Genomic DNA, 12142 nt, shown 5'->3' with positions numbered 1-12142 from the left:
GATATTTATTATTTATTATAAGTATTTAAGCAACATGTAAATGTAAATGTAAATGTAAATTACTACAAGTCAGACTAAGATGATTTTCTATTCTTTATCTTTAAAAATTGAAAATGAGGGAAAATGTCGGTGAGCTTTTCCATATATAGCAGCAAAGCTTCAATTTGCTGGTGGTGATGTAATTTTTAAGCAAAATTTTTCATACGTGGTGGTATGCTTAAATTTTAAAAAATACAGTAATTAATTAATATAATTAATTATAATTATAATTAGCTTTTATAATTTATAATTTTAAATTAAAATTAAACGACTATTCAATATTCAATTTTCAATCCAGTTCAATTCCAAACCAATTTCATTTTGCACAACCAAACTCAAACTCTCCCTTCTTTTTTTTAAGCATATTCTTCGCATCACCACAATTATTGGAATTCAATTCTGTAAACATCTAGGGTTTTATTTCGCGCCGGTTCGGTTCAACCGACGTCACTTGAATTCCGGTCACCGGACATTTCAGATCCAATCACGTATCATATAATCGAGGTTAGTGTTATTTAATGTATTCAGTTTTAGTTAAACTTAATTGAATGTGTTAATTAGGTCATTTTTGATACCAACGTTTTAAGATCTGAGCTCGGATCAGCTTAATTAATCATTTGTTAATAGATAGTGTTTAAGATCTGATACAATTGTGGTTTAAATATAAACCATACTTCACTTTAAATGTGATTTAATCTATCTAGTTATTGAATATAGGTTGTGAAAGGGTGAATTGTTTTTTAATGTATTTAAAGTTCCATAAGTTCTATTAAGTGTATGTACCATACTTCGAAACTTGCTATTCTATATATATCAAACTTTTAATTTATACCTAATGCAACGTAAGCAAACGGGTGCCACACTGCTAATAGCAATACTTTCAATACATACAATAGCAGTTTTATGGTACGATGCGCACAGTAGATTTCGGGTACATTTAGATGCATATACAAACAATTAACTATTTTGTTTATAGATGCTGATTTGTATCCAATGTGGATTGATGTTATAGTTTTGATAATTCGAAGAAGGGGAAGTGAGTGAGGTAGGGAGGAGTTTGGATAATGAAACAAGGGATGATAGAATGCAGTGTCTGTCATTCCAAGTTGGTGAATCCGTCAGTGAGAACCGTTTCGAGGGCTTATGATCAGCATCGGAGCAAATATTCCAAAAAGCAACGTGCTCTCAATGTTTTATTGGTTGTTGGTGATTGTATGTTAGTTGGCTTACAGGTGATTATCTTTTGCATTGACATTTTATATATGATTACAAGATCTAGATTTGTCATTTTGTGTATGCCATTTTTTTGGAAGTTGTTACATTTTAGATCATTCATTTTATTGTCTTCATAAGAAACTTTTGGCATCTTTTGTAAGTGCTGTATTTTTGGCACTATTAGAACATAGACTCTCGGACCTTTTCACCAAAGTAACAAAAAGTTCTAGAGGATCGTACATATTCAAATTTACTATGTAGACTCGCTTCTACTATCATTGCACTATCATTTTCTGTTTAAAGATGTATAGTTGATTTAGACCAAACTAAGTTTCGATCAAAACAACCCACTAAATCGATTTGTACATCCACTTGTAGTGAGGAATCGTGTAGTGTAATTGTCTTCTCTTCACCTGTTCAAGACATTTGACACGATTGTCTGTTTATAATACTTTGCTAGTTACCCTTTTATAACAACTGAAACTTATTGAATCTCACTAATATTGACTGGACACCTTAATGTATAATAGGTTTTTTACTATCTTCATAATGTGTAAGCTATAACCGGTTCACTTTTTCATTATTTTTTACAGCCAATTTTGGTGTACATGTCCAAGGTTGATGGAAAATTCAATTTTAGCCCAATCAGTGTTAACTTTCTTACAGAAGTTGCAAAGGTTATCTTTGCACTTGTGATGCTTCTAATCCAGGTAAGTTTTTTTTCTTTTTCTTTTTAATTCCTTTTTCGGTATCTTAAATATAAATATGTTATACTGTATGTTGATCAATTTTTTCGAGAGGATTTTTCCTTGATCTAAGTTAAGAGCTGAGCCAAAATGAGACTGTACTAAATTGTGTTTGTCTTTCATGTATTGCTTACTGAAGATATAGTGCTAACTTTTGCCTTGGTTTGTTTTGTTCTACACTGCTATAATTATATTTTTCTACAACTATCTTATATTGTATTGATTTTTCAGGCTAGAAATCAGAAGGTTGGGGAGAAACCACTTCTCTCGGTTTCCTCTTTTGTACAGGTATTGCTGAAATTTTAGTTCTTGGTCAATATAATATTATTTTCTCCAACTACAAAGGCGGAGCAACATACTAATCTGTCGACTTCATATGCTTGGGGATACCCTATATTACTGTAGCAATTTTTTAAATATGCTTGTTTGAAGCTGCTTTTTTTTATATATTAAATTGTGTAATTTGATACTCCTACTTATCTGCACTGCTCTCCTTTTAGTCGCTCGTGTTTAAGTATTAACATGTGAGGCTAGGGGTATGTTTGACAAAACTAGTTGGTAGCTTTTAGCTTGTAGCTGGCAGCTGGTAGCTTTTAGCTTTTTAAGTATATTTTAGTGTTTGACAGAGTAGTTGAATCTTCTATTAAATAAAGATTAAAATGACAAAAAGCTAGCTAAACGCAACTTCAAGTAGCGTTTAGCTTTTAGCTTTTTCCCCTGTTTAAAAGCTTTAAGCTTCTCTAACCAAACAGAGCTTTATATTAAATAGGAGCTTTTTCATACAAACTAAAAGCTAAAAGCTCAAAAAAGCTCCAATAAGCTCGTCACCAAACATATAGCCTAGACCTTCATTGTATTAGATATAAGTCAGTTGTCACTTTGCGATCAAGTGGCAACTTATTATGTTTCACCCTTTTAACTTGCTAAATGTTTTTCAGTGACATATATATTACGATTGACATAGCTAGGATAAATCGTGTATACATTCTTATGAGAGAGCCAATGGTACTTGCAAGGTGCCGTTAACTGAATGCGTGTGGGTTCGACTCCCGTCTGGGACAAAGGCTTTAAAGTAGTGTTATAAAATTCTGAATTACTAGGCGATTACTCGAGGTTTTTTGAGAGGTCCGAATTGATTAATCAAAATTGGTCATCCCTTGGTCAACGGGGATTATTCGGTCACCATAAATCCGGAATTAATAGGTTTGATGTCTGCCTTGTTTTTGTACAGGCAGCCCGCAACAATGTACTTCTTGCTGTTCCAGCATTACTATACGCTATTAATAATTATCTCAAGTTCACCATGCAGGTACTTTTGTGTAAAATCCCTTGTCATATAGTAAATATTTTTTAGAGAACATTTACAATTTTGTGTTCGGTAGCTTGAGAGGTGGTACAGTTCGCTTGCAAATTCTTGAATGTTTATTTGGTGTATATAATTTTTTAAATTAAAATAAATTTATTTATTTTAACTTTTTGTGTAGCTTTACTTCAATCCTGCAACTGTAAAGATGCTAAGCAATCTGAAGGTAAATATCTACCGTATTGCTTTTCATACTTGTGCATCATATGAATTATTAAATGTGTAGTGTAGATGGCCCAAGTTATCACCACTGGTAGTATACCTGGCAATTGAGACCCATACGCTCAAATTTGGGTCAAATGGGTCAAGCTTTCGGGTCAATTTGGTCTTGAGAAAAATTAGGCCTAACAATGTAAATCAAAACTTAAAAAAAGATCTAAATGGGTTTCTCTCCAACCTATTGAGTCCGATACAAAAAATGAAGGAACAGGTCTAATGGGTATCAATACTCAAAGATCTATTAATAGAAATAGTTCTAATGGGTTTTGTGAATCGGTCAAATGGGTCGAGCTTAAAAAGTTACATCCGTCAAAAATTTATGAAAGCAATCATGGTTATATCATTTATTATGTATATTAATATTTCTTATGTATGTACAACAACAAATAATAATAACTAAAATAATGTGATAAATGTAGAAAAAGCGATGTAACCCCTTTGACCCATTTGACCGAATTGACCTGTGACCCGTTTAAAAAATTGACCCGTTTGACCTATGACCCATTTCAACCCGAAACCATTTTGACCTGTTACCCAACAGTCCCAACCTGACCCGTTTGCCAGACATAACTGATAGTGATAACGAGGACTTGTATATATATTGCTAGCTATAAAGCATCAGATAGTAAGCCCTTGATCTTCTTTAATCAATCCTAACCATCCAATCTTTTATAGTTCACCACCATTTACTCTCGTTTCTTTCATTCTTGCTTTGTGTTGGCAAGTAGCAACATTACTTAACTTAGCTCATATGTAATGTCAATTTGTTCGTACCTTTTGCACACACATAAACCCTAATACCAACTGAAAATTTGCAGGTCTTGGTTATTGCAGTTTTGTTAAAGATTGTTATGAAGCGTAGGTTTTCGATAATTCAGGTCTGTCATGAGGCGCTCTAGATAATTCTGCTATTTTTTCTGATTTTTATCTATATATTTTTATTACTATTATTGTTTTATAAAATCAAGATCCATCTAGGGGTGCGTTTGATAAAACTAAATAATTAAGCGCTGAATGGTTCATAATCTAAATAATTCAAAGGTTTTGAATGAAGTTGGTTCTGAATGACAATTTCATAATCATTTTGAATGAATAATGTGAATGATGTATAATTACCTTATTTACCTTTTGCATGAATAAATGAACAATATAGTCGTTTAATAAGTGTTCTTGATATAATTTAAAGAGGATATTATATAAAATTTAGGTGTTCAATGGTTAGGAGAGTATTTAAACTATGAATGGTTAATGCTGAACCGTTCACCATCATCAGAGGTCAGAAACAAACGCGCTGAATGATGAATGGTTCAACATTAGCACTGAACCATTCAATTAATCTATTAATTTATAATTATTATTTAACGTTATTTTATTTTTATTTTTTAATTTTTATTTTTATTTTGCTTTAGTGGGAGGCTCTTACGTTGTTGCTTATTGGAATTAGTATAAATCAAATGCGTTCCTTACCCGAGGGCTCGACTGCAATGGGACTTCCAGTTGCAATGGCTGCATATGTCTATACCTTCATTTTTGTAAGTTGGTTTGGTTTTTACGGACAAACGTCGATGTGTTTTCTATATGCATATAAGTTTGGAAGCAATCTCTTTGCCTTTCTCTTTACCTTACCGACTGTCTACATCCTACCTCCCCGTACCCCGCCTCGGCGGGATTGGGTAATATTGTTGTATCCAAGCATAATAAAATGCATATTTCTTTGTCATGATGTAGTTTGCCATTCATTCTAGTTCTCACAAAAGCTTGTATTATTCAAACTGACACGAGGAGTAAAATTAACAGGTGACTGTCCCATCGATGGCGTCAGTCTTCAATGAATATGCCCTCAAGAGTCAATTCGAAACAAGCATATACATGCAGGTGAGGGAAGCAGCATCTTTCTCTATATTTTATTGATGAGAAAAAACACCATATAATTAATATAAACCAAGGAACATATAGGTAGAAATCACCGAGTTCCTCAATAATTCCAAGTACTAAATTCTTGTGGCTATGCAAATAGACATCGTTTACCTGATATAGTTTTCACCAAATACTAAATTTTTGTGTGCTTCTATTCTAAATCTGAAAATTCTTCAAAGTGATTTAATAATTAATATTTGCGTTCTGATTGTGTATCATAATGTTAAATTGCAGAATTTGTTTTTATATGGATATGGTGCTATTTTTAACTTCCTGGGGATCCTTGGAACTGTCATTTACAAAGGTACTAACTGACTTGTTAATCTAACCCCCTCAAATTTGCATTTTTTCTATTGACCCCGACTCACTAGAGCTCATTAGTAGTTACCATGTGAATACTGGTAACTAAGTTATCGCATGTTTAAAAAAGCTTACAACTCTGTGGCAACTATATCTTGAATGTACATTGCAACTTTATATCGGTTTGGTAAATTTGTCTGCTCAAAGATGTACATTATTTATGATTGTATAGTGCTAACTGTTACCATGTACATTATAAACTAATTTTTGCAATGATTATGTATTTCAGGTCCTGAGAGCTTTGATATTTTGCAAGGGCATTCTCATGCTACAATGCTTCTAATTATAAATAATGCAGCACAGGGAATTTTATCTTCTTTTTTCTTCAAATATGCTGGTAAGATTATAAGCTTGTGTAAGCATACTACTAACAATGCAGCACAATGAATCTTTGATAGTCAAACTTAGTAAACATCCAATTAATACCCAATTTACCGATTACTCCTTCCAAGGTCCCGAGCGATTTCTCCTCGATTAGTGTTTTTTTTGCAATCTTACTACTAATAACTTCTAGATCTCCTGCACTTCTAAAAGATTCATCAGCACTCAAGAGATGCTGCATTGTGCTTATTGTTTTTCATAGTGTCTGTTTTACGTATGTCCCTGGTAAATAATAAAATAATATATATCTGATAACTTTCTAAAAAGGTTGGTTTATAACATGCAGATACAATTTTGAAAAAGTACTCGTCAACGGTTGCCACGATCTTTACAGGCTTTGCATCTGCGGCTTTGTTTGGTCACACTCTGACCATCAATTTTATGCTAGGAATTTCTATTGTTTTCATCTCAATGCATCAGGTACGTTGGCAACAGTTTTATTCATTTATAAATTTCACATTGTTATTATGTGATTTATTTTTCATTCTTTTTTCCAGTTCTTTTCCCCTCTTGCGAAAGTTAAAGATGAAGAAAATGGCGTATTGGAGTTGGAGCCAGTTCAGAGCAATCACAGGTACTCTGAGTGCTGACAGTTGTTAGAATATCATCTGTTTTTTTCTTTAAGCTTAACTAGTTAACTTAAGCTTATTCACTTGCTTATTTCATACGTGTAAAAGGGACCAATTTATCGATATAGCAGCAGGGGCAAATGAGGAGGTAAATATGTTCATGGATCTATATTTTTGCGGTCTGTAAAAGACCGTTTCAAGTACTAAGACGTGTTATTTTGTATTGCTTTTTACTTATCCAGGCTAGCCATCGTCTAGAAGCTGATGAAAGACGGCCTCTCCTTCCTACTTGAATTGATCTCGGAGTAAGTTTTTTCAAACTGAAGTTACCCTCATAATTACATACATCATATAACTTGAAAGACAGGTGTCGATGCTGTCACCATGTTTACTATAATCACGGGCGTAGTAATATAGTGAATTTTTTTAAATATTGGGTAGAGGTGGCAGTGTTGATCCCATTACTGATTAATGGGTCTATCTGGCTTAAGGTTTACCCCTAATGGGTCAAATCGGTGTGTCGGTAGCGGTTTAAAACACTTCTTATCTAACAATGATATTCTATTACTTGAAACACTTGTGATCTAAAATTTCAAATCTGTTAATAAATGGTGTGTTATTCAAAATGTTCAATATGATCATATATATTACATTAAAATAAAGAATGTAATGTAACAATCTAGTTTCTACTCGTTTGACCCGTCTGACCTGTATTCATGTAAGAAAGTATTAAACTTTTCATTACCCCTTTGACCCAATATAGATAAATATAAGCCAGGTCAACCCGTTCACAATTAAATGGGTCAAACTTGCTACCTTTACTCAATGCTACATGGCACAATTATTGTTTTCCAAATTAATTTGAGAAACAATTGACCATGCAGTTTGAAATACTACGATATCTAAACGTCCGATGTTGATGCAGGTTTCTTCTTTTAAGTATTTATCTGGCTCTATTTGTGGAGAGTACAGGAAGAAGAAAAACCCCTTCACAGTTTTGGGGGTGATACTATGATCATTGTGGACATTCATGGAAAAGTATACTCCGCTAACAACTCGGCGAACAACAAAATTTAATAGAGAAAAGTGATTTGGTTGTGTTTTTGGACTACTTAGTATCGTCATATATTATTCATATATACATATTAAGAAGAGAGACATTTCGGAAATTTATTTCTATTGTTTACTTTAGACCAATTCTTCATAAGTTTAAGCTCAGTTCCTTGTCATTATTGATTAGCAGTTTATGTTTGTGTAAATCTAGGTGGAATTACAAGAATTTTTCTGTGTTTCTACCATGTAATATGGACCTCAAGAACATGAATACGTGTAAACTGAACTCTGTTTTGATCGTGTATTCAGTTTTGTATTATTATATGCATACGCTAGTTTCAGTTTACGAATGTACTGTAATACTGTATGTATTGTAGATTTCTATTTTCAGGATATTTCCATTTAGTATTGGTTAACTGGTACGGAGAACTCTAGTTCTACTATTGATTCAGACGCATACTACTATCGATGTAGACCGTATTACATTTAATATACTCATCAATACACACCAAGTAATATTTATGGTTGATGTCTACTCATGGATATTTGATGTTACTTTTATGGTTTAGTAGCAAATGACTATAATAAATGAACAATACGATTAGAACTAGAGATTTACATTTATGCACAACAACTAGTATACGAGCTAGTGCATCACACGATAGTTTAAAAAAAAAATGTTATATGTAGCTTAATAAGATTAAAATCTTCTCATTGCTATAAACCATATACAAAGTCAATTACTTTGGACTATCAAAACTTCTATTCCACCATATTAAAGGATACAAGTAAACTATATTATCTTTTCTTATAACATCTAGTGGTATTATTGGCGTATTATTTTTGAAATTTACAATTCTATTAACGAGGGATAATAATAATAATAATAATAATAATAATAATAATAATAATAATAATAATAATAATAATAATAATAATAATAATAATAATAATAATTATTATTATTATTATTATTATTATTATTATTATTATTATTATTATTATTATTATTATTATTAATTTACATTCCTTAATTATAAATATTTAAGGGGTGACATGTGGTAAATTTGATATGGTGTTGATACGTGACATATATACACAAGATTTATAAAAATTTATGAACAAAAAATGATTACTTCTATTCTCTCCACTCAAGCCATAAAAATATGTGAAGGTTTTAAGAATACATGTATAGATAGATAATGTATAGATAGATAGATATATACTACATAGATCATAAAGTCGGAAGTTTCAATTCAACTTTCAGTATTATTTCATCCTTTTATTGAAAAGTACATAAGATTATAAGATTGAGAATGAGGCTCCTATTTGTGGAGTATTTCAATATTATTCACTTATCATTAAACTTCATATATCTCGTTGAGAATTACCATGAGCGCAACGATAAATGCACAATCAACATTAGGATACACCTTAACAATATAAGCGTCTTCACCGCACAAGGTTAGAACGTTGTGATTCTTGTTCATCTACAAATTTCAACATAAAGGTCGATAAGTGTTCGCGCTTAACTTTTTATTATCTATAGTGAAACAAAAGTAATACTCAAAAGTTTTTATAAAAGTTATCGTTACCTCCGCAGCAGTAGCTGTACTCTCGCCAGCAAAAACGGCACAACGTTTCTCCAACCAATTGCCTCTGACTTTGAAGTCAGCAACATCTTGGTTTCTATTAGAGGCCAAGAACACATCAAGTAAAGTCTTGTATTGAGCTCCATTTGATTGTTTAACGGTGAACAAATAGTGTCTATAGTCTGTATTATCACCTCTAAAGCATAGCCATGTTTTTCGAGGACTTGTTAACTATGCATATCAACAAATTATTAGTTTAGAAATGCGATCGTTTGACTAGTTAAGTTTAAAGTAACACATTCACGGAACGTTGTTTAAACAATCAAATTTATCCACAATATTCACCTATAGAAATAACAAGATTCGGATCGGCCCGCGCGATGCGCGGGGCATTTCGGGTTGCATATTCATGTTTAACGTAACGTTCTGTATTTATAGAATAAAAAACGCGTTGATGTGGGTGTGTTGTGGACGAAAGATAGCCCGAAATATGTTTCCTTTTTCAGAAAACGATCGTTTCGCGTATAGGAAGTTGCATTGTGTTCGTAAAATTCCGAGTTGAACGGTGGCGGCTGAAAAATTTAAGTCGTAGCGAGCCGGAAGATATGACCGTTAAAAAATTGGGTGGAGTTTATTTTTGGGTTTTAGATAAGAATAACAATAACAATAACAATTTTACGGTGTATACCCCTGTGAAAGTGAGAAACATATAGTTTGGACCATGGATAAGGGGGTTAATGTGAAAATTGAGGGGTGTGGGTGGGTGTTGTTTGGTAAACTGGGAAGAATCAAAAGGGCTTATTTTGGCTCTTATTTTAGTATGTAGAAGGTTAATATTTCATCAAAAATATCATGTTGGGTTTACTATTACTACTCATCCCCTACTTTTCATAGGATATAACCATCATACTCAACTATGGATCTTAATAGGGGTTAAAAGGGGTCATCCACCCATGCCCCTCCCCTAAAATTTAAGTCATGAAAGTGAAGGCCCTCTGAGTTACAAATGTTTATATCTTTGAATCAACAAAATTAGATTTGTACGAACAAGATAAGAACAAATTTATGAAAGACTCGTACAATTTGGAATCTTTTTTTTTTTTTCTTGCAAAAGTACACTTATACATTTTTTTTTTTTGAAAGCAAAGAATCTCTTCAACTTCCGCCACAACTCATAGTGGATGTTAATCAAAATCAATTACATTTTACATATTATGAGTTGCATGGTAACCATCAAACTACCAATGGCAACAACATTTAATAGTAATTACAAATAAAATTTGGTAAAGATCAATTCAGGATGGTTAATCTCTCGAGAACAACTATAAAAACCAGAAACTTAACTGACCTTTTTTTGAAAAGTGAGGATACGGTTACCAGCAGCATCAACCAAGATACGTCTACCATGAAGACTCAATGACTTCCCAATGATTTTGAACATCAAATTTCCGTTAACATCAGTCACACCAAATATTCCATCTGACAGTTTTTTTCCCGTGAACATATCTAAATATTGTGAACATACAAACTGTGGGCCTACAACACAAATCGGCCCAATAACTTTAGGAAAAGTTGTACAATCCTCACCATGCCCCATTGTGCTAGTGTGATAGAAAGATGATTGTATTTGCATGTTTAGGTTATGTGTAGGTTTTGATACAATCACTCTATTTATGCTATCCTGTAAAATTATTTCAAACGTTTATTGTAACAAAATTAAATGGAATGTGTAGATAAATTGGATAGGAATATGAATTGATCCCATCCCACTATAAGAGTATAAAGAAAAATTATGTATGGTATCATTTCGTGGTTTGGCATAAAGATATTTCTGTGATGGTGGTATATTATATGGTATTGAATTATGATATCATTTAATATTCAAATTCAATATGTTTAACACTCATGTTTCTAGAATATTGTATAATAATATAAACGAGTAATAGATAGGTTTTTCTTCGTTCAGATTATTTAAAGCACAACCAACCTAACACTAAAACGAAAACAAAACCTATCTAAGGACAAGCCGAAACACAAATGGCCAAGCCAACTAAACGAATACCAAACAAGAAACTTGACCAAGCACAAAAAATACAACAAAACAAAAAACCAAGAATATTCAACCATGAGTACAAAACCAAAAAATACCGAGATCCCAATCAAACAACGGTGATCGCCCGCCGCCTTAAATACCTTGTCTTGTTTATCCGGTTTGAAAAATTTTCCTTCAACTTGCGCATAAGATAAGTACCCATTATATTATAATACTCCCTCCATTCCAAAATAATTGTTTTGTTTTGACTTTTCAAAATCTCCATCTTTAACTTTAAATATTTTTATTTATGTAATATAATATTTCATGAAAGTTGTACCAACAAAAAGTAAATTTAAAACTCAATCCATTCATATAACTTTTATGAAATATTATATAACACTAATAAAGATATTCAAAGTCAAAGTTGAGAGTTAAAGACTTTGAAAAGTAAATACAAGATAATTATTTGGAGACAAAGAAAGTACTATAAAGCAACCTCCATTCAAGAGGGGATCTACGACTCGAACAATATAACCATTGAGATTTGAGATATTAGAAAATTCAACCCTCTAAAACGTGCACTAAACGAATACTCTAAAAAGTTAGGTGATTACGTGTAGTGTAGAAAGGAATTACATATTGACCCTGCAAGT

General features: G+C 32.3%; 2 protein-coding genes across 4 annotated transcripts; one reads left to right on the top strand and one right to left on the bottom strand.

The window, feature by feature from the left end:
* Positions 1–332: 332 nt before the first annotated feature.
* LOC139855706 (CMP-sialic acid transporter 3-like) lies at positions 333–8122 on the top strand. Its single transcript, XM_071844955.1, has 16 exons — positions 333–543; positions 1052–1271; positions 1848–1964; positions 2232–2288; positions 3232–3309; positions 3485–3529; positions 4401–4460; positions 4992–5114; positions 5380–5457; positions 5734–5803; positions 6089–6196; positions 6527–6660; positions 6738–6814; positions 6918–6957; positions 7052–7114; positions 7735–8122. The coding sequence occupies exons 2-15, from the start codon at positions 1104–1106 to the stop codon at positions 7100–7102; spliced, it is 1206 nt and encodes a 401-aa protein (XP_071701056.1). The 5' UTR covers positions 333–543; positions 1052–1103; the 3' UTR covers positions 7103–7114; positions 7735–8122.
* A 946-nt stretch (positions 8123–9068) lies between these two features.
* On the bottom strand, positions 9069–11912 carry LOC139855707 (protein LURP-one-related 15-like). Of its 3 annotated transcripts, none has more exons than XM_071844956.1 (4): positions 11603–11912; positions 10803–11135; positions 9458–9685; positions 9069–9352 (listed from the first exon to the last, which is right to left on the bottom strand). In XM_071844956.1, the coding sequence occupies exons 2-4, from the start codon at positions 11085–11087 to the stop codon at positions 9224–9226; spliced, it is 642 nt and encodes a 213-aa protein (XP_071701057.1). In that variant the 5' UTR covers positions 11088–11135; positions 11603–11912; the 3' UTR covers positions 9069–9223. The 3 variants fall into 3 exon arrangements, with proteins under 3 accessions (XP_071701057.1, XP_071701059.1, XP_071701058.1); XM_071844958.1 differs by having other exon boundaries at positions 10803–10990; positions 11603–11911; XM_071844957.1 differs by lacking the exon at positions 11603–11912 and having other exon boundaries at positions 10803–11226.
* Between the last annotated feature and the right edge of the window lie 230 nt (positions 11913–12142).

This window comes from Rutidosis leptorrhynchoides, chromosome 6 (assembly GCF_046630445.1).
Source record: "Rutidosis leptorrhynchoides isolate AG116_Rl617_1_P2 chromosome 6, CSIRO_AGI_Rlap_v1, whole genome shotgun sequence".
In the NCBI taxonomy this organism is placed as follows: Eukaryota; Viridiplantae; Streptophyta; class Magnoliopsida; order Asterales; family Asteraceae; genus Rutidosis; species Rutidosis leptorrhynchoides.
Note: the sequence above shows the minus strand (reverse complement) of the source record. Positions and strands in the feature narration are given on the sequence as shown.